The sequence below is a fragment of the Oncorhynchus kisutch genome, unplaced genomic scaffold (assembly GCF_002021735.2).
Source record: "Oncorhynchus kisutch isolate 150728-3 unplaced genomic scaffold, Okis_V2 Okis07a-Okis12b_hom, whole genome shotgun sequence".
Taxonomy (NCBI): domain Eukaryota; kingdom Metazoa; phylum Chordata; class Actinopteri; order Salmoniformes; family Salmonidae; genus Oncorhynchus; species Oncorhynchus kisutch.
Genome location: NW_022261984.1, coordinates 1,029,212 through 1,052,299, shown reverse-complemented (window position 1 = coordinate 1,052,299; position 23,088 = coordinate 1,029,212). Strand labels below are relative to the sequence as shown.

The following is a 23,088-nucleotide window of genomic DNA, read 5'->3' as shown; positions in this document are numbered from 1 at the left end:
TCTGGAAATTGATGAAAGAACGAGATTATGCTCTAAAAATAGCCCTAAAATCAAATTAGAGCATGACATATGTAGGTTTACCATGTTGAGAAATAAGGTGATGAAAGAAATCAGACAGGCCAAGGCAAACTTTTTTATTAACATAATTGGTGAAGCAAAGGGAAATTCTAAATTGATATGGGAGAATCTAAAAAAGTTAACAGGGAAAGACCATAGTAACACTGCAAAAAGACTAGAAATCATGGTGAATAACAATCTAACACAGGATGCAGTCGAAATAGCAATAGCCTTCAATTCCTACTTTATTGACTCTGTCAGGGTACTGACACAGAACCCCTCCACTTGTTTCTTGGGCTCAGTGCTAGTGAATGACACTCAACCTGTCTTCATCATAAGGGAGGTTTCTGAGTCAAAGGTGAACAAGGTGATTAGCTCACTAAAGATCTCTAAAGCCAAAGATGTGTTTGGGATGGACTCTACCTTTCTTAAAAACTACAAAGAGTCACTCATTGGCCCCATCACTAAGGTCACCAACACATCTATTGGTCTCGGTGTGTTTCCAAGGGTATGGAAGTCGGCCATAATAACGGCCATCTTTAAATCAGGAGACCCTGCTAACGTGAGTAACTACAGGCCCATTAGTATATTACCTGTGGTGTCAAAGGTTGTTGAAAAGTGTGTAGCAGAACAACTGATTGCCCACCTCAACAACAGCCCCTTCACATTACACTCCATGCAGTTTGGCTTCAGAGCGAAACACTCCACAGAAACGGCCAACTGCTTTCTTCTGGAAAATGTGAAGTCCAAGATGGACAAAGGGGGTGCTGTTGGGGCTGTGTTTCTGGACCTAAGGAAGGCTTTTGATACTGTTAACCATGAGATTCTCATCACAAAATTGTCCAAGTTCAACTTTTCCCCTGATGCCTTGAGATGGATGAAATCATACCTTGAAGGCAGAACTCAGTGTGTCAGAGTGAGCAATGAGCTGTCGCCCACTCGTAGCTATGATGTGGGCGTGCCCCAAGGGTCAATACTGGGGCCCCTCCTGTTCAGCCTGTACATTAATGATCTGCCTTCTGTCTGTACTGGGTCTGAAGTTCAAATGTATGCAGATGATACAGTGATATATGTGCATGCAAAGAGCAAACAGCAAGCTGCACAAGAACTCACTACTGTAATGGTCCAGGTTACAAAGTGGCTCAGTGACTCGTGTTTGCATCTCAATGTGAAAAAAACTGTTTGCATGTTCTTCACAAAGAGGGCAACAGATGCTACTGAGCCAGATGTCTATGTGTCAGGGGAGAAGCTCCAGGTGGTATCCGATTTTAAGTACCTTGGCATCATACTTGATTCCAACCTCTCTTTTAAAAAGCATGTGAAAAAGGTAATTCAAATAACCTAATTCAACCTAGCTAATTTCCGATTTATACCAAATTGTTTGACTACAGAGGTAGCAAAACTGTACTTCAAATCTATGATACTCCCCCACTTAACATACTGCTTGACTAGTTGGGCCCAAGCTTGCTGTACAACATTAAAACCTATTCAGTCTGTCTACAAACAGGCTCTCAAAGTGCTTGATAGGAAGCCCAATAGCCATCATCATTGTCACATCCTTAGAAAGCATGAGCTCTTGAGTTGGGAAAATCTTGTGCAATACACCGACGCATGTCTTGTATTCAAGATCCTCAATGGCCTGGCTCCCCCTCCACTCAATATTTTTGTTAAACAGAAAACCCAGACATATGGCAGCAGATCCACAAGGTCTGCCATGAGAGGTGACTGTATAGTTCCCCTAAGGAAAAGCACCTTTAGTAAATCTGCATTCTCTGTGAGAGCTTCCCATGTCTGGAATACACTGCCATCAGACACACATAACTGCACCACATATCACACTTTCACAAAATGCTTGAAGACATGGCTAAAGGTCAATCAGATTTGTGAACATGGTCCCTAGCTGTGTGTTGCCACTCCATGTTGTCTGTTGTCTGTAGCTTGTGAGGTGTGGAAACACTTTGTTGCTTTTATGAATTTTGTCTTGCTGCTTTTTGTTTTATGCTGCTCTGTCTGTATGCTACGTCTTGCTTGTCCTATGTTGCTCTGTCTGTATGCTATGTCTTGCTTGTTCTTTGTTGCTATTGTCTATATTGTAATTGTTTTTAATAACCTGCCCAGGGACTGCGGTTGAAAATTAGCCGGTTGGCTAAAACCGGCACTTTTACTGAAATGTTGATTAATGTGCACTGTCCCTGTAAAAATAAAAATAAACTCAAACCGGCCAAACCCAGACGGCGCTGGACCAATTATGCACCGCCCTACGGGACTCCCAATCACGGCTGGATGTGATCCAGCTTGGATTTGAACCAGGAACTGTAGTGACGCCTCTTGCACTGAGATGTAGTGCCTTAGACCACTGCGCCAGGACAGCCTCCAAATCCTTCCAAATACTTCCTACTTGCACTGATGATGCAACACCCATTGTGCTTTTTTTGGCAGGACACATACCGGTCAATATGTATCACTAACTCGCATCTTATCGCATATCCTTCATGGCAAATTCCAAAGAATAAGTGATGCCAGAGGAGGCTGGTGGGAGGAGCTATAGGAGGAACAGCTCAACGTAATGGCTGGAATGGAATCAATAGAACGGGGTCAAACGTGGTTTTTATGTTTCATGTGTTTTATGCCATTCCATTTACTGCAGACTTTACAATGATCCCATCCTATAGCTATAGCTCCTCATACCTGTGTGAGGCCCTCTGCTGATGGAAAAGGGTTGCCGAATAACATAGGCTACTGTAAATATACACTAAAGTGTGGAAAAGCATGTTACTTTAAGAAGACCAAGTAGTGATGGCCCTTCTTTTTTTTTTTTTTACATTCAAACTAGGCACTTTTACTTGGTAACATCAGGAAGCAGATAAGGTGCAGGTCAGGTTATGGAATTCCATTCTCTTAAAGTATTCTCCTTCGGGTATTTCATAGTTTTTGTTGACCGCTAACAGGTAGAAGTAGTTGAGATCATAGGGGAGATTAAAGAAAGGGATCTAGGTCAGAAAGTGGCACAGCCGGGAATTGAACCCGTGCCTCCAGAGACAAAGGGTATTACAGCACTACCACGAGACGAAAACCAGAAAATTACAATTTTTGCCCACTGGGACATCTATTTGGGTCATAACAGGACAAAGCCCACCTACTGTATGCTGCCTTTCGTTTCAGAAATGGGGTTGCAGGGACTGCAGTATTTACAAATGCAATCTGTATATAACCTCACTGTGTACATAATACAGGGATTCCTGCAGGACAAACACAGGCACAGGGTAGACAGGGTCAGGAGGGAGGTCAAACCAATATATGTCTTTATCATGGAGCTAGGTTTACAGTGAGCTTAGTGTGTCTACAGTATGAGGCCCATATGGTTGTAATAATAGATTTTAAAGATTAAACTTTGTAAATACACTATCTTAACATGAAAACACTTACATACGCACCGAGCAGTGATAGCAGACATGAACTGTGAGTAGTACAATGCTTTTGATGCAACACCCCCTGTATGTCAACTATCAACGCAACCCTTGAGTTCTCTTTTATGATGAGACGGAAGACCTCAAGATTTTATCAATGTGACCTCTTCCCTTATCTTCAAATGATACACCCTTTCTTATCTCTTATGCAAACAGAAGTCAGACACGTTGTACAGTGAGGAGCTGATCTCAGTCATTTTAATGCTGTGACATCTGAGCACATACATACAGTACAACATAAGAATAAAAAAAAAAAAGAGGGACTTACATCAAATTATGAAATCTAAACGTAAAACAACATATAGAAACACAAGCAAATATTTTCAACATTTTCTTACGATAAGTTTATTAAAATAAAATAAAAAGAATGCCCGTTGGTAGACGATGAATGAGTCACTTTTGTTTGTGTGGGTGCGACCGAGTTTGTTTGGCAGCTGGCGGTTTGGTCTCTGATCAGATCTGGGGGGAGGGGACAGTGAGGAGGCCTGTGGGCTTCATCTTGTTGATGCCTCCGTCCAGGGTGGTCACCCGAGGGTAGTTTACCTTCACCAGGTGGGTCGCAAACTGGAGGGGAGACAAGACGAAGGCAAACCATTAACAACATGGAGGAACATTTACCAATCTGGAGGGGGGGGGGGGGGGGGGGTCAACAAGACCAAGGCAAACCACTAACAACATTTACCACAACATTCGACAAAGTAGCAGGAAGGTGCAGGAAGAAGACAGTGTACTGACGAAGGAGGTCACTGCGTACTTAGAGAACATGCAGTTGTCTAGTTTCTGCAATTTTCATCTGATACAGGCCCCGATGTAGGTATCATCTGATACAGGTTCTTATCTAGGTACCATCTGATACAGGTTCTTATCTAGGTACCATCTGATACAGGTTCTTATCTAGGTACCATCTGATACAGGTTCTTATCTAGGTACCATCTGATACAGGTTCTTATCTAGGTACCATCTGATACAGGTTCTTATCTAGGTACCATCTGATACAGGTTCTTATCTAGGTACCATCTGATGCAGGTTGTTATCTAGGTATCATCTGATACAGGTTGTTATCTAGGTATCATCTGATACAGGTTCTTATCTAGGTATCATCTGATACAGGTTCTTATCTAGGTATCATCTGATACAGGTTATTATCTAGGTATCATCTGATGCAGGTTGTTATCTAGGTATCATCTGATACAGGTTCTTATCTAGGTACCATCTGATACAGGTTCTTATCTAGGTACCATCTGATACAGGCCCTGATGTAGGTACCATCTGATACAGGCCCTGATGTAGGTACCATCTGATACAGGTTCTTATCTAGGTACCATCTGATACAGGCCCTGATGTAGGTACCATCTGATACAGGCCCTGATGTAGGTACCATCTGATACAGGCCCTGATGTAGGTACCATCTGATACAGGCCCTGATGTAGGTACCATCTGATACAGGTTCTTATCTAGGTACCATCTGATACAGGCCCTGATGTAGGTACCATCTGATACAGGTTCTTATCTAGGTACCATCTGATACAGGCCCTGATGTAGGTAAGGGAGAAACTTGTTTCTTCAACATAATAAAGAGCAACACTGTGTTGAAAATATGCTGTAATAGCGCTTTTTGTAATTCTGACTTCCCCAGAACTGGAGCCTGGTGCAACTGGTGTTGCTCACCACAACTATGGCATCACATCTGGGGAATGAAGTTGTTCCCAGACTCTGGTTCCTGTAGGTTACGTGGTCTGCAACACATCCAGTCTCGTCCAGTTGGCTACAGTAGGTACAGTATCTAGTGTAGCTCGAGGACAACCTCCAAATTCTTTCAAATAAAACAGACGATTCTACTATGGTGCTCGTATTAGCAAGTTGAATTTGTTTACTAGCGTTGATCAGTGGCTGAGAGAAGAACAAACACGACGCAGACTAACAAGCAAGTTGAAGCAGTAACCAAACATCACACCTCGGAGTATAACATTACAGCCAAAACACTGGAATTGGTTCAGGGAAGTGCACTGCTTGGTAAATAACGAAAGATACATTAATGTCAGGCCAATGTATGCAGGCTTGTGTCTCTGTATATATAAACTGTTATATTTACAGTCATGTTTTCATGCATGTTCCGATTGTAAATAGACGGTAAATAAATAAAAATATCTATCAGACATAAACATAGTAGACGACTAAAGACCTAGCTATGTGTTACACATCTCCAGTCTCACTGAGCCATGTATAGGGTGCATCCCAAATGGAACCCATTCCCTACATACCATAGCACACTTCTTTTGACCAGAGCCCTATGGGAATATGGTGCCATTTTGAATTCACCCAGAGACTGGGAGAGAAGCCACACTAGGCAGTAAACAAACATTCATCACTAATGCATTAGAGTACAAACAGCATTTCTCACACACACACACACACACACACACACACACACACGTTTGCCTGCCAGGTCAAAACACATTTCTCACGGCTACATCTTCTATCTTCTCGACCAGAATGAATCACAGGCGCTTCAATTCCCTCACCACTAAACCTTGTGGGGACAAAACATTCAGTCCCATTCAAAATCCTATTTCCATAAACACTAACCCTTACTCTTACCCTAACCCAAAAACCTAACCCTAAAACTAACCCTAAACATAATTCTAACCCTAACACTAATTCTAACCTTAACCCCAAACCCCATAGAAATAGCATTTGACCTCGTGGGAACTAACAAAATTTCCCCAGTTAGTCAACTTTATGTTTGTTTACTATTCGTTTTGTTGTTTTTTTGTTGTTGAAATGTTACCCATTTTTCTCCCCAATTTCGTGGTATCCAATTGTTTTAGTCGCTACTATCTTGTCTCATCGCTACAACTCCCGGACGGGCTCGGGAGAGACGAAGGTTGAAAGTCATGCGTCCTCCGAAACACAACCCAACCAAGCCGCACTGCTTCTTAACACAGCACGCATCCAACCCGGAAGCCAGCTGCACCAATGTGTCGGAGGAAACACAGTGAACCTGGCAACCTGGTTGACTTCAAGCCTATCAACTCCTGAGATTAGGCTGGCAATACTAAAGTACCTATTAGAACATCCAATAGTCAAAGGTATATGAAATACAAAATGGTATAGAGAGAAATAGTCCTATAATAACTACAACCTAAAACTTCTTACCTGGGAATATTGAAGACTCATGTTAAAAGGAACCACCAGCTTTCATATGTTCTCATGTTCTGAGCAAGGAACTTAAAACGTTAGCTTTTTTACATGGCACATATTGCACTTTTACTTTCTTCTCCAACACTTTGTTTTTGCATTATTTAAACCAAATTGAACATGTTTCATTATTTATTTGTGACTAAATTGATTTTATTGATGTATTATATTAAGTTAAAATAAGTGTTTATTGTTTATACAGTATTGTTGTAATTGTCATTATTACATTACATAATATACATACATTACATACATACATACATACAGATATAGATAGGCGTTGAAAAATCATAAAATCGGTCGACCTCTATGCTAGATTCCACAAATAATTAACTCATTCTCTTTTTGGAAGTACATACCGGGCCGTAACGAAAGTAAATGAAGAAGAAACTCCATATTTGGTGATCAACGAACATATTTTGACATAACGCTTGCAGAGCTGGTTAATGGGAGTTTGAATCTGAGCTTTCTGGGCGTTAGAGAGGTCTCTAATGCACAGATACTGGTTCATGTGATGCTGTGCGCTGACCTAAGGAGTTATGACATCCCAGATATCCCCTCTTAAAGCCCTCTGATCACTGTGTGGATCTGAGAGGATCTGATCAGAACTATACCCCCTGAACTGGGGCTTCCAACTGGGGCTTCCCAGGCAAGAAGGCCAACCTTCGAAGGAGGCCAACTGTCATCTTGGGGCCAAATGCCAAGAAGAGATGCAAGGTGACGCAACAGAATGTCACATGAATCATATCTAAACCTGCAGTACATGTAGCCTAATAGATTGTTCTTTGTAAGGTGTTCAGGTGTACTATTCTGATTTGATGGATTATACGGAGGTGAATTAACCTAAATATGGATTATACCGAGGGGAATTAAACTAAATATGGATTATACCAAGGTGAATTAAACTAAATATGGATTATACCGAGGTGAATTAAACTAAATATGGATTATACTGAGGGGAATTAACCTAAATATGGATTATACCGAGGGGAATTAAACTAAATATGGATTATACCAAGGTGAATTAAACTAAATATGGATTATACCGAGGTGAATTAAACTAAATATGGATTATACCGAAGTGAATTGAACTAAGAATGCTTTTTTTATAGCAATGTGACTATCATTTATCATTCCGTACAGCGAAAAACAGAGCCAAATCTTGCTTTTATGCTTCATTTGGAAAAAATTGTGATTCACTTCAATTACAGTTCACAAATATGCTGAGAAGACAGCAAATTGCTTTGCCCCAGAAACAGCTGAATGCAGCATAGACGAGGTGAACTGATTTCAGTGGGGAAACACAAACTGGACTCCTGTCTGATTGAACAATCCATGATTTCCGTATGATTTAGAGTGGAGGTCTGTGGAGGAACGGAATATGACCCTAATTGAATCAAAACAGTCTGGCTTGTTGAACTTTTAGGTGGAATCAATTAAATTGCTCATTGTGCAAGTTAACCGTCCTAGCTGCAGACACAGTGTGTGTGTTGTGTGCACGCATGTGTGTGCGTAGGGTGCACATGCACACATGTGTGTGTGCAGATGCATGCACTTGTGAATCAGGGCTCCCTTGTAAAAGAGAAATTGGTCTCAATGGGACTTCCCCGCAGGAATAAAGGTTCAATGTGTGTGCATTTGCGTTCATGCATGCATGTCTGTGTATTCCTAAACGCGTGTGTGTTTTCTCTCACCATAGCGGCGCTCTTCATGGCGTGGCTGATGACCACGATGACACGTCCCCTGAAGCTCTGGAGGGTGCCGGTGGCGGGACACTGCACCAGCTCCCCATCTGGAGAGAACGCCGTGCTGTAGGGGATGCTGATGCTTCCCGAGATGTGGCCTCGGCCGAAGCTGGACAAGGGTTAAGGGACAACGCTGTAAAATGTACACCAGTCTAAGTGAAGTCTTTATGGTATTAATGTGTCTTATTAGATGGCTGATGAAGTCAGGATCATTATGAGATGGTAATACATTGAGATTATCTCAGATGTCCTTAATAACTTAGGGTGACCAATAAGTCATTAGAAGAGAGCCATACATGCTTATGTCAAACACTGCATTATAACCATAGCCGCGGGAAGTGGTTTAGGGGTGGGGGTGCTGCGATTTTCTTCTTCCATGGGGGGGGGGGGGGTTGGTTTGCCCGTGCTGCAGATGGCTATATTGGTCCGCTAATACAGGACTATTAAAAGGCCCAGTGCATTACTTTTGTGATTTTTGTTATGTAATAATAATTCATAAATGTGATTTTTTTAGGGGGTGCTGCAGCACCCTCTGCACCCCTACTTCCCGCGGCTATGATTATAACCACATCATAATTCATTCATTAAGTCTATTAGCATTCAGTAGTGATACCGTGAGCTCCATAAAGGTGTTTAAATCCCTGCATACCACTATGGGTATGAACATCTGATGTGGATTCTTACACTACAGTATAGTGCTGTTCAGCTAAACTGTTACCTAATTTCACAAGTTAAAAGTTAACTTCTTAAAGGTTCTGCAAGTGTTTTACATGTATCACGTGCACTGTAATTTTGAAAAATAAATCATGTTGATTCAACGCACAATTTTATGGCAACCAGCAGCAATAAGATTGTGAGTTTTAAAAAAATTAAGTTGTTGAGCAAACTTTGTGTGTGGAAAATGTTGTAGAAAAAAAACCTCTTAATCGTATTGCAGCTGGTTGCCTTACAATTATATGTCAAATCATTACATTTTTATATTTTTTACAGTGTGGGGAGAGACAGGGAGACAGAAACGGTTTCCAATCCCTCATCCTGATAAAAGTCTGTTTAACACTGCTGCAGTAATAGAACATGACTGAGTGGAGGGAAATGTCCCACAGACTGCAGTTTCACTGTTAGGGGCCTAAAACAGAGCAACTGGATATGATTTGGGACTCTGACACGGTGATGAATCTCAGGCTCAGAATGCAGTTGATTCAAATTACAGAGCAATACATCTCCAGGCCATGTGTTCATACTGTCTGTCTATTATAAAATACAGGGATCTATAGTGGACTAGGCCTGTCGAGGGCTAGCTAATACACCAAGGCCATGTGTTCACACTGTCTGTCTATTATAAAATACAGGGATCTATAGTGGACTAGGCCTGTCGAGGGCTAGCTAATACACCAAGGCCATGTGTTCACACTGTCTGTCTATTATAAAATACAGGGATCTATAGTGGACTAGGCCTGTCGAAGGCTAGCTAATACACCAAGGCCATGTGTTCACACTGTCTGTCTATTATAAAATACAGGGATCTATAGTGGACTAGGCCTGTCGAGGGCTAGCTAATACACCAAGGCCATGGTAGCTTGTTTGCTCCAATCAGATTCATTGCAGGTATCACTTAAAATATCTGGCACAATTGGGTGTAACATATGCTTGATGTCCACAATATGGAAAATGATTGAAAGTGATGCAAAAGAAATCTTTAAATTAATCATTTATACACCTCTGTTTAGTCATGCATAATGAATACTACAAGATCACTGATTAAAAAATACCTTCTGGGTAAGTGCAATCATGGACACAGTACACTATACAGTGCATCACAGTATACAGTGCATCCCCCCATGACCACCCTCCACCCAGAGTGTAATAATTTAATGTGTGCATGTCATTTTCTGTCTGAGGTGAACGTGAGACAGGGGGTCTATCTTGGTCTGTCAGCCTAACAGAGTCTACCAGAAGTTTCTACAGCAGCTGCTCTGGCTGCCAAAAACAGTCTCCAGAAATATCACGAGCCAGGCAAATTAAAGTCATAACTCAATCTCGGGGGAGGGGATGGGTGAATGGGAGGAGGACAGGGAGGGTGGGACCTGGAAGAGTGCTTAAATTTACATAATGAGGGGAAAGAAAGAAAACAAAAGACAATACGTTTATTAAGTTCTGCTGAGTGCCAGGCAGCTCCCACTGAGGGAACAGTGTTAGCTATCTGCTGAGTGCCAGGCAGCTCGCACTGAGGGAACAGTGTTAGCTATCTGCTGAGTGCCAGGCAGCTCGCGCTGAGGGAACAGTGTTAGCTATCTGCTGAGTGCCAGGCAGCTCGCCCTGAGGGAACAGTGTTAGCTATCTGCTGAGTGCCAGGCAGTTCGCACTGAGGGAACAGTGTTAGCTATCTGCTGAGTGCCAGGCAGCTCGCACTGAGGGAACAGTGTTAGCTATCTGCTGAGTGCCAGGCAGCTCGCACTGAGGGAACAGTGTTAGCTATCTGCTGAGTGCCTGGCAGCTCGCACTGAGGGAAGAGTGTTAGCTATCTGCTGAGTGCCAGGCAGCTCCCACTGAGGGAACAGTGTTAGCTATCTGCTGAGTGCCAGGCAGCTCGCACTGAGGGAACAGTGTTAGCTATCTGCTGAGTGCCAGGCAGTTCGCACTGAGGGAACAGTGTTAGCTATCTGCTGAGTGCCAGGCAGCTCGCACTGAGGGAACAGTGTTAGCTATCTGCTGAGTGCCAGGCAGCTCGCACTGAGGGAACAGTGTTAGCTATCTGCTGAGTGCCTGGCAGCTCGCACTGAGGGAAGAGTGTTAGCTATCTGCTGAGTGCCTGGCAGCTCGCACTGAGGGAAGAGTGTTAGCTATCTGCTGAGTGCCAGGCAGCTCCCACTGAGGGAACAGTGTTAGCTATCTGCTGAGTGCCAAATCAAATCAAATTTATTTATATAGCCCTTCGTACATCAGCTGATATCTCAAAGTGCTGTACAGAAACCCAGCCTAAAACCCCAAACAGCAAGCAATGCAGGTGTAGAAGCACGGTGGCTAAGAAAAACTCCCTAGAAAGGCCAATACCTAGGAAGAAACCTAGAGAGGAACCAGGCTATGTGGGGTGGCCAGTCCTCTTCTGGCTGTGCCGGGTGGAGATTATAACAGAACATGGTCAAGATGTTCAATGTTCATAAATGACCAGCATGGTCGAATAATAATAAGGCAGAACAGTTGAAACTAGAGCAGCAGCACAGTCAGGTGGAAGTTGAAACTGGAGCAGCAGCATGGCCAGGTAGACTGGGGACAGCAAGGAGTCATCATGTCAGGTAGTCCTGGGGCATGGTCCTAGGGCTCAGGTCAGTTGAAACTGGAACAGCAGCATGGCCAGGTGGACTGGGGACAGCAAGGAGTCATCATGTCAGGTAGTCCTGGGGCATGGTCCTAGGGCTCAGGTCCTCCGAGAGAGAGAAAGAAAGAGAGAAGGAGAGAATTAGAGAACGCACACTTAGATTCACACAGGACACCGAATAGGACAGGAGAAGTACTCCAGATATAACAAACTGACCCCAGCCCCCCGACACATAAACTACTGCAGCATAAATACTGGAGGCTGAGACAGGAGGGGTCAGGAGACACTGTGGCCCCATCCGAGGACACCCCCGGACAGGGCCAAACAGGGCCAAACAGGCCAGGCAGCTCCCACTGAGGGAACAGTGTTAGCTATCTGCTGAGTGCCTGGCAGCTCCTGCTGAGGGAACAGTGTTAGCTATCTGCTGAGTGCCAGGCAGCTCGCGCTGAGGGAACAGTGTTAGCTATCTGCTGAGTGCCAGGCAGCTCGCGCTGAGGGAACAGTGTTAGCTATCTGCTGAGTGCCAGGCAGCTCGCGCTGAGGGAACAGTGTTAGCTATCTGCTGAGTGTCAGGCAGCTCACGCTGAGGGAACAGTGTTAGCTATAGGCTGAGTGCCAGGCAGCTCGCGCTGAGGGAACAGTGTTAGCTGAGTGCCAGGCAGCTCGCGCTGAGGGTACAGTGTTAGCTGAGTGCCAGGCAGCTCACGCTGAGGGTACAGTGTTAGCTGAGTGCCAGGCAGCTCACGCTGAGGGAACAGTGTTAGCTATCTGCTGAGTGTCAGGCAGCTCACGCTGAGGGAACAGTGTTAGCTATAGGCTGAGTGCCAGGCAGCTCGCGCTGAGGGAACAGTGTTAGCTGAGTGCCAGGCAGCTCGCGCTGAGGGTACAGTGTTAGCTGAGTGCCAGGCAGCTCGCGCTGAGGGTACAGTGTTAGCTGAGTGCCAGGCAGCTCACGCTGAGGGAACAGTGTTAGCTATCTGCTGAGTGCCAGGCAGCTTGTGTTGAGGGAACAGTGTTAGCTATCTGCTGAGTGCCAGGCAGCTCGCGCTCAGAGAACAGTGTTAGCTATCTGCCGAGGGAACAGTGTTAGCTATCTGCTGAGTGCCAGGCAGCTCGTGCTGAGGGAACAGTGTTAGCTATAGGTTGAGTGCCAGGCAGCTTGTGTTGAGGGAACAGTGAAAGCTAGGCACAAGCGAGCCAGAGAGAAGAACAAAACACATATTTGTATAATTTAATAATCATCCTCTGGCTTGCTCAGTTTCTGAGTGTAGTTATCGACATTATTGCTACATAATTTTAAGATGAACGGTGCTCAACTGCTTTCCTGAAGCACTTTAGGCCACGTACTAAATTATTCCTGGGAAGAGAGAGGCCATTATACACACTGACATATTTCACTTTAGTCAATTTAACTTGAGTTACTGAATCTTTGCTCTAGAACCCTTAAATGTAAGGTAGTCCACACAACTGTTGTTTAAAACAGCTGTGCATTTAACTACTTAATAAGGTAGCTACAGTCTGAAATCTGGTACTCTGTTCAATTATCATTTACATTCTTGAATATATGCAGGCATGGAAACCAACCCCTAGTAAAACACTGGATTGGTGTGATCAATTGAATAACTTTGTGACCAACTGGAGACCCAACACTGTATTTTATCTCACAATCATCACAATGCAGGGTAGCCAGCTCTAAGTGGCCCAAAGCCCTTTTTGTTATTCAGGGTCAGGAGCCCTGGGAACCGCTGTCTATCAGGACTCTATAGAATGGAGAGGACTTTGTCTGAGGGAGGACGGTTGCCAGGTATTCCCCCTAATCCCCCTCTGATTAATGGAGCTTTAACTCCCAGTAAAACAATTATCATTCCACTGACCTCCGACGATGACTCTTGAGAGAGTGGCTCACTTTTAAGATGAAAGAGTATTAGTTACTTAGCGCTGGAAAGTCTACTCCTGATAAACTGAACAACTGTCAGGGAAATAGAACTAGAAGAAAACAAACAGTCCATCTGTGCAGACAAATTGTGTTTTTGTTTTGTGATATTGCACTTTTATGAATAGCCAAGATGGATTACTAGGTTATTGATTCTGGCAACCCGTTTTTAATCTAAGGGACTTATCAGGTGTATCCACGGGGGAGTGCGTGTTAGGCTGTGCCATGCACACACACACCACACAATAATTCAGCCACACCCGCCGAGGGAAGAAATCACATCCCACTTAAGGAGTCTGCCTTTTCTTTCCTCCAAGAAAGGTAAAGAAACGTAAATAAAAAATGTGTCTGGGTAACTCTATGTAATTATAACCAGAGGTTAAGTTGGACTTCTAATCAGATCTAACCCCCTGCATATTCACTCTCCTTATTTTCTTAGCACACTCTTATCCAGGGTAACTTTGTCCATTGGCTGTCAAATGTGCCAGACGTGTTCACACCCAGTGATAGGGCTGGAGGTTTTTCTAGAAGAATTACTCCAAGGACCTCAACAATGTTAACTTGTACAAGGTTAATTCACAACCCGAAGACGAAAGCAGCTTCTCCAATCAGCAGAACATATTAGTCCATCTCACACTTCTGATATATGAATTTCACAGGTATTCTCCACCCTGTAACAGAAAAGTCAAAATGTTTTTCAGTTAACCCATAAACCTCCCATCCAGTGGCGGTTTTGTAACTTTTTCCCACACAAGTTGTTTTTGCTAGTAGGTGGCTAACAGGCTAGCAGGTGGCTAACAGGTTAGCAGGTGGCTAACAGGCTAGCAGGTGGCTAACAGGCTAGCAGGTGGCTAACAAGCAGGCAGAACAGATTCTCCTCAGGTCCAGACCGTGGGGCCCCACAGGGGTGTGTACTTAATCCCCTTCTGTATTCCCTGTTCACCCACGACTGTGTGGCCAAACCATCATTAAGTTTGCTGATGACAGGACAGTGATAGGCCTGATCACCAACAACGATGAGACGGCTTATAGGGAGGAGGTCAGAGAACTGGCAGTGTGGTGCCAGGACAACAACCTCTCCCTCAATGTGGGTAAGACAAAGGAGCTGATCTTGGACTACAGTCAAAGGCGGGCCGAACAGGCCCCCATTAACATTGGCGGGGCTGTATTGGAGTGGGTCGAGAGTTTCAAGTTCCTTGGTGTCCACATCACCAACGAGCTATCATGGGCCAAACATACCAAGACAGTTGTGAAGAGGGCATAACAAAACCTTTTCCCCCTCACGAGACTGAAAAGATTTGGCATGGGCCCCCATATTCTCAAAAGGTTTTACAGCTGCACCATCGAGAGCATCCTGACCGGTTGCATCACCGCCTGGTGTGGCAACTGCTCGGCATCTGATCGTAAGGCGTAACAGAGGGTAGTGCGAACGGCCCAGTACATCATTGGGGCCAAGCTTCCTGCCTTCCAGGACCTATATAATATGCGGTGTAAGAGGAAAGCCCATAAAATTGTCAGAGACTCCAGTCACCCAAGTTATAAAAAAAAATTCTCTGCCACCGCACGGCAAGCGGTACCGGAGCGTCAAGTCTAGGACCAAAAGGCTCCTCAACAGCTTCTACCCCCAAGCCATCAGTCTGCTGAACAATTCATAAAAATCACCACTGGACAATTTAAATTACACCCCCCCCCCCCCCCCCCATAGTCACTTCACCCCCACCTACATGTACAGATTACCTCAACTAGCCCGTACCGTTGGCCCCTGTATATTGCCTCGTTATTGTTATCCTTATTGTGTTACTTTCAATTTTAGCCTACTTAGTAAATATTTTCTTCTTCTTGAACTGCTCTGTTGATTAAGGGCTTGTAAGTAAGCATTTCACGGTAAAGTCTACACTTGCTGTATTCAGCGCATGTGGCAAATAAAGTTTGATTTGACGCAGTAGCTAACGCTCCAGCCCTCCATACTCTCCTCAGCCAGATAGAGGAGAGCACAGAAGGCAAGCCAGTTCTTGAACACAGGACCAGTCATATACACAGCCAATGTATACTCTGCACAAAGCCATGGCTGAACTGAACCAACATAAAATATTTCTAAGACTGTGTACTAGCAGTGTGTGAATGGAGTAGATCAGTCTTGGAGCTAAAAGCTACATGCAAGCCAAACACACACACACACACACACACACACACACACACACACACACACACACACACACACACACACACACAGCTATTGTACTGGTGGTGGTACTGCACAACACCAATACAGCCTGAAGGTGAAAAGCATATTTCAGTAGCGATCCCTTCTCTGGAGACATAGCAGAGGCCAATAACACATGCATTTATTCAAAAGAGGTACAGTACGACTCGTCTTTCATGACAACATGCTATAAATTCCCCTTCAAAGTAAAACAGAACACTTGGGCTCTTGTCTCTCTATGTGGTGCTGTGCTAACACAAAACAGCCCGGGGGTAGAAGAAGAGGCATATTTTTAATCATCTGCCCTGAAGACCTCCGTCTCTGCTGTGCTTGCTCTCTGGGGTCGAGTTTTATTGTAAAAGCACTTTGTGCCAACTGCTTAATGTGCTGATGTAGAAAAGGCTTCATTAATTGAACCGATCGATTGATTGATTAATTAATTCCCCTCTCACACACACACACACAGAAGGATACTCCTCGATGCTGCGGATGTCGACGGCAAGGATCTTTGGCTTGCTGGCCTTGCTCCTCTTGGTTTGACCCCCCACCGACAGCTCACACAGGTCAATGAGGTCCTCAGCTGAGATACGGGGGGACACCTCGGCTTTCAGGTCACTTAGCGCCAAGGGCTCCCGCGACTGGAGAGGAGATAAGAGAGAGTTATTATGACCACTCAGGTAGAATTGGTTCGGTCAGTATATAGTCGTGGCCAAAAGGTTTGAGAAGGACACAAATATGACATTTTCACAAAGTCTGCTACCTCAGTTTGTATGATGGCAATTTGCATATACTCCAGAATGTTATGAAGAGTGATCAGATGAATTGCAATTCATTGCAAAGTCCCTATTTGCAATCAAATGAACTGAATCCCCCCAAAAAACATACCCACTGCATTTCAGCCCTGCCACAAAAGGACCAGCTGACATCATGTCAGTGATTCTCTCGTTAACACAAGTGTGAATATTGACGAGGACAAGGCTGGAGATCACTCTGTCATGCTGATTGAGTTTGAATAACAGACTGGAAGCTTCAAAAGCAGGGTGGTGCTTGGATCATTGTTCTTCCTCTGTCAGCCATGGTTACCTGCAAGGAAACACGTGCCGTCATCATTGCTTTGCACAAAAAAGGCAAGGATATTGCTGCCAGTAAGATTGCATCTAAATCAACCATTTATCAGATCATCAAGAACTTCAAGGAGAGCGGTTCAATTGTTGTGAAGAAGGCTTCAGGGCGCCCAAGAAAGGCCAGCAAGCGTCAGGACCGTCTCCTAAACTTGATTCAGCTGCGGGATCGGGGCACCACCAGTACAGAGCTTGCTCAGGAGCTTGCTCAGGAATGGCAGCAGGCAGGTGTGAGTGCATCTGCACGCACAGTGAGGCGAAGACTTGGAGGATGGCCTGGTGTCAAGAAGGGCAGCAAAGAAGCCACTTCTCTCCAGGAAAAAACTTCAGACTGATATTCTGCAAAATGTACAGGGATTGGACTGCTGAGGACTGGGGCAAAGTCATTTTCTCTGATGAATCCCCTTTCCGATTGTTTTGGGCATCCGGAAAAAAGCTTGTCCGGAGAAGACAAGGTCAGCACTACCATTAGACCTGTGTCATGCCAACAGTAAAGCATCCGGAGATCATTCATGTGTGGGGTTGCTTCTCAGCCAAGGGAGTGGGCTCACTCACAGTTTTGCCTAAGAACACAGCCACGAATAAAGAATGGTACCAACACATCCTCAGAGAGCAACTTCTCCCAACCATCCAAGAACAGTTTGGTGACGAACAATGCCTTTTCCAGCATGATGGAGCACCTTGCCATAAGGCAAAAGTGATAACTAAGTGGTTTGGGGAACAAAACATCGATTTTTTGGGTCCATGGCCAGGAAAACTCCCCAGACCTTAATCCCATTGAGAACTTCTGATCAATCCTCAAGAGACGGGTGGACAAACAAACACCTACAAATTCTGACAACTCCAAGCATTGATTATGCAATAATGGGCTGCCATCAGTCAGGATGTGGCCCAGAAGTTAATTGACAGCATGCCAGGGCGGATTGCAGAGGTCTTGAAAAAGAAAGGTCAACACTGCAAATATTGACTCTTTGCATCAACTTCATATAATTGTCAATAAAAGCCTTTGACACTTATGAAATGCTTGTAATTATACTTCAGTATTCCATAGTAACATCTGACAAAAATATCTAAAGACACTGAGGCAGCAGACTTTGTGGAAATTAATATTAGCGTCATTCTCAATACTTTTGGCCACGACTGTACAGTTTGTTATTTAGTTGTCCAGCAAACATCGAACTCTCAAAGGAAGACTTGAATATCTTGGTGACAATAACAGCATTCAGTGGTACTGTACAATAGCTTTGTCAGTCTTTTGTAAATATGTAAATACTGTATGTAGTTCTCAAGAAAGGACCCGAAGCGATATCAGTGCCATTGCCGGCAAAGCAGAAAATACTTTGTACTGAGGACAGAGGATTTTGGAAAGGCACTCTCCCTTTCCAGTCCACACTACAGGATAATGCTGCCCTGGAGGTGACAGCGCAGACAGGCTCTGATGAGTGTTAATGGGGAGAGCCAGGGAGTCCACTGGCACTGTGGCTATTTGTCATCAAAGACTTGAGAGTAGAAGCACGTTTTAGAAGTCTGTGTGGCAGGGACAATGGTGGCACTGAGGTGCCAGTATCTCCTGTGAACAGAGTGTGCAGCCTGAGGGGGAATCCTACTTAGCTTTCCCTTTGTAAGCAGTCTTGACATCTCTAGAGGTGTGTCACTGAAGTTCTGCTTTCCAAATTACTCTTGTATAATGTCACCTAAACCTCAAAGCTTCCACGAAACATCTCCTTGTAAATATATACAATTACAGAACCTACTGCAATACATGGCAAGGGGCAGGTGATATTCGACAACGCATCATCTGAAGTAGAACTTTTCGATGGATGGCGATGACCTTATGGCAGTTGAATGTATTAAAAAAATATATATCCTCCTCGGGATACAGCACTAATCAAGTTGTGAAGACCTCTCACGTTCACTGATGGAGCGAGAGAGAGGATGGGATCGTGGAATGATTGCTATTGATACATGCATCAACGAGCCCGATGATCTGCTGGCACAGATCACACATTTCACTGGCTGTCATGAGTCAATAGGAAGCATGAACGAGAGCAGGGGTGAAAGAGAGAATTCAATTAAAAATAGGCTATTAATCCCACAAGGGGCAATTGTGCAAACAAGGAGAGGATGAAGACAAAGGAGGAGGGTGCTTTACTCATACAAACGAGAGGCAGTTCAATATCATTAGGTTCAGCGGGTGTATTTTATTCACTTAACTGTCCAGTCATTGAATCGGAGGGAGGCACTCAATGCCTTAAGACCTCTGAACGCAGAGTTGGACTAAAACCAGCCATTGGAAGTTTTTCACACTTTTAAAGTGTTAGTTTTCATCAGCTGTTGTACAATAAGATAAGACACAGGAAAACTGAATGTTGACTGCACTGGGCCTTCAAGGCCTATAAGTCAACATGTACCTGTTCCTCCAGCGTAAGTACTGGTAGCCCATGTTTATAGCCACGTTATCCTTACTCATTGTGTTTTTATTCCCTGTGTAAATCTTTTTTTCCTATTCTCTCTCTATGTTTCTCTCTGCATTGTTGGGAAAGGCCAGTAAGTAAGCATTTCACTGATACACTATGATCAAAAAAGTGCCATCTACAACCTAAAAGGGTTCTTCGGCTGTCCCCAAAGGAGAACCCTTTATAGTTCCTAAACTCAGCAAAAAAAAGAAATGTCCCTTCTTCAGCACCCTGTCTCTCAAAGATAATTAGAAAAATACAATTAAGGTCAATGTTATGAAAACTTAGGACACTAGAGAGGCCTTTCTACTGACTCTGAAAAACACCAAAAGAAAGATGCCCAGGGTCCCTGCTCATCTGCGTGAACATGCCTTAGGCATGCTGCAAGAAGGCATGAGGACTGCAGATGTGGTCAGGGCAATAAATTGCAATGTCCGTACTATGAAACGCCTAAGACAGCACTACAGGGAGACAGGACGGACAGCTGATCATCCTCGCAGTGGAAGACCATGTGTAACACCAGCACAGGATCGGTACATCTGAACGTCACACCTGCGGGACAGGTACAGGATGGCAACAATAACTGGCCGCGTTACACCAGGAACACACAATCCCTCCATCAGTGCTCAGACTGTCCGCAATAGGCTGAGAGAGGCCTCGAAGTCAGTAAACAGCCATGACTGATAGGCAGGGTAGCCTAGTGGTTAGAGTGTTGGACTAGTAACCGGAAGGTTGTCAGTTCAAACCCCCGAGCTGACAAGGTACAAATCTGTCGTTCTGCCCCTGAACAGGCATTTAACCCACTGTTCCCAGGCCGTCATTGAAAATAAGAATGTGTTCTTAACTGACTTGCCTGGTTAAATAAAGGTAAAATTAAAAATTAAATAAAGAGGTAATAAAGGCTGTACAATGACCACACACATAGGCCGGCGGGCGCACACACACTGCCACGCCTACACACACACACACACACACACACACGGGCACACACACACAAGCACAGCCACGGGCCGGCGGGTGCACACACAGCCGCGCACGTACGTACACACACACACAAACAGACTGACAAGAATACAACAAATAGTTTGGATTAGCACAGGCAAACTGTAAGCACTTTATCCAATCAGCAGTGAGGAAGTGGGAGAAAGACTGATAAGAGCAATCCATTATGATGATAACTGTTGCTTGGATAAGGTAACTGGATGATGTCCTAAAAGAGATCAAAATCAATATAAAGCTCTTTAAAAGCTAAGCCTAGAATGCATTAAGAAGTGAATAAGATATGTCATAAATTTTTATAATCAGACAGCTTTAATATCTACCACACACACACACAATGACAGGATAGTGGGTTTGATTCCCAGGAACACACGTATGTAAAATGTATGCACGCATTGATTGGATAAAAGGATCTGCAAAATGGCATTATAATATAATGACCCAGGCTCAGTTCAGCATGGAGTAAGTATTTTTAAATGGTGTGAAACCCGGGAGAAACCGTCCACATTTGTCCAATAACGCTTTAAATTGGTTGCAAAACACTTTGCGATGGTGTGCACTACTGAACACTACCCAGAGCTTGTTTTTCCTCACCAACGTTTACTGTGCAGAGGAACCTGATAGCCCCTATTGGTTCACATGATCAACTGCATGGGAACATGAATGTACAGTACTATAATGACAATACCCATCATGGTGATAACCAGCTTAGACTGAGGTCTAGTGATAATGAATAGCCAGCAGCCGTGTTGTACATTCACCATGCAGTGATTTGCCATCCCAATATGAACTCCCATACATACATGGCAATTATCCCTCAGCGTAATTCTATACGGAAGGCATTTGCAATTACTCCCATTATAGTCATGGTGACGTACAGGCATTCAGTTACATTATTAGCACAAACGCTGGCATAATTTCTCAACGACTCTATCCCCATCAAGGATTTCAGTGGAAATTGCAGTCGCGACAGACCAGATGAATTCAAATCATGAGTAAAGAAACTGATCAGAAAAGGGCTTGAAACCTAGGAGCCACCATGAAATCCATTAAGGAATAACCTTCACAAAGAAATGGAGGAAGGATATTCCTCCCCACATTTATTCCTTTTCGATCATATTGAATAAGATTATATGGACGGGGGGGGGGGGGGGGGGGGGGGGTCCTCCCGATGATCCTAGAACAGCACTTTATAAATACAGACCCTAATGTCTTTTATGTTCCATTAATGGCCACGCGGCAGTTACCAATGTCCCTCTCAACTAAAGTGAAGTAACTTTTCTGGCATCAGGGGCAAGCAGAGCAGAGCGGCACTTTTTAATAAAATGCCTCCGTGTTTTTGCTGACAGACAGACTCGAGCTAGGCCCAGAGCAGAGCCGGGTCCTGGGTCCAGGCATACAGTAAACACTTCATTTCTCTGGTGTCATGACAACATCATCTCGCCCGGATTTAATGAAATGTTCTTTGGGAAATTGAATAAGTTACTCACTGCACGCTGTAGGGCATACAGTCAACCAAACAGATATGAACTCAACACGCATATTGAGAAATGATATGATAGAATCAATCTTCAGATGTGGTCGTTTCTTTCAACTTCTGGGTGTCGAGTAAAATGTGATGTTATTTAACTAAAACGATCAAACCCAGATAGGCAGACTAGGATCTTGAAGGAGAGTATTTTAAAAATAGTAACAATTTCATGTGCAATTCAAAAAACAGGAAAAATATATACTATAACGTTATTCGCTGAAATGTATGGAACACACAGTAGTAGAAAACAGGGTAATGAAATAGTGGGAACCATTATGGTTTTGGTATCCTTATGGTTTCTGTAGCTGCAATAAAACCATCATTCCTAGAACATGGTATTAATAAGAAAAAATGGATTCAGGTCAATACTCTAGCCTCCCTCTAAGATTGGCCATTATGTTGCATGTACGTGGTTCTCCTCTGTTACCCCCAAAAGAAAGCCTAGCGCTGTAAACCAACCTCTCTGAGACTGATGTTTCACAGCTGTGTTCCTGTTCCTCCCTGCCTTTATGTGATTTCTGAGGAAGAATCTTGAGGGCACTGCAGACTATCGTTACACCGTAAACCGAACCTTAGGTACTTTTCCCAATACGACAACATGAAAATGGTTTGGTACTAGAATTTGTTACCTTCGGTTCTGTCAAACGTGTCTCACGTCATATAGGGATTGAGAGGATCGTGTCTGTCTAGTAAATTTGTCTGAATCTTCTCAAGAGGGCAGTAGTAAGCTAGCCAGGATACTTGTGTGTGGTAATCGGGCCCCCGGAGACTGGACGTGTTTAAATGGTTTAGGGTTGAGCCCCTCGTGTCTGTGTTAACCAGCCATTAGGCTCAGATTACAACCCAGGATTTATTCCCCTTGGACCAAATCATAAATTAACAGCCAGTCAAGTTTTATCCCTCTGAATAATCATAAATTAACAGCCAGTCAAGTTTTATCCCTCTGAATAATCATAAATTAACAGCCAGTCAAGTTTTATCCCTCTGAATAATCATAAATTAACAGCCAGTCAAGTTTTATCCCTCTGAATAATCATAAATTAACAGCCAGTCAAGTTTTAT

General features: G+C 43.9%; 1 protein-coding gene across 2 annotated transcripts in view; it reads right to left on the bottom strand.

The window, feature by feature from the left end:
- Positions 1-3,695: 3,695 nt before the first annotated feature.
- LOC109876255 (TBC domain-containing protein kinase-like protein) overlaps positions 3,696-23,088 on the bottom strand; it is a 52,352-nt gene continuing 32,959 nt past the window's right edge. For both annotated transcript variants that reach the window (XM_031814560.1, XM_031814561.1), the window contains exons 24-26: positions 16,394-16,557; positions 8,417-8,576; positions 3,696-4,088 (exon numbers count right to left, since the gene is read on the bottom strand). In XM_031814560.1, coding sequence (XP_031670420.1) covers positions 3,978-4,088; positions 8,417-8,576; positions 16,394-16,557 — 435 coding nt within the window. In that variant the 3' untranslated portion in view covers positions 3,696-3,977. The remainder of the gene's footprint in view (positions 4,089-8,416; positions 8,577-16,393; positions 16,558-23,088) is intronic.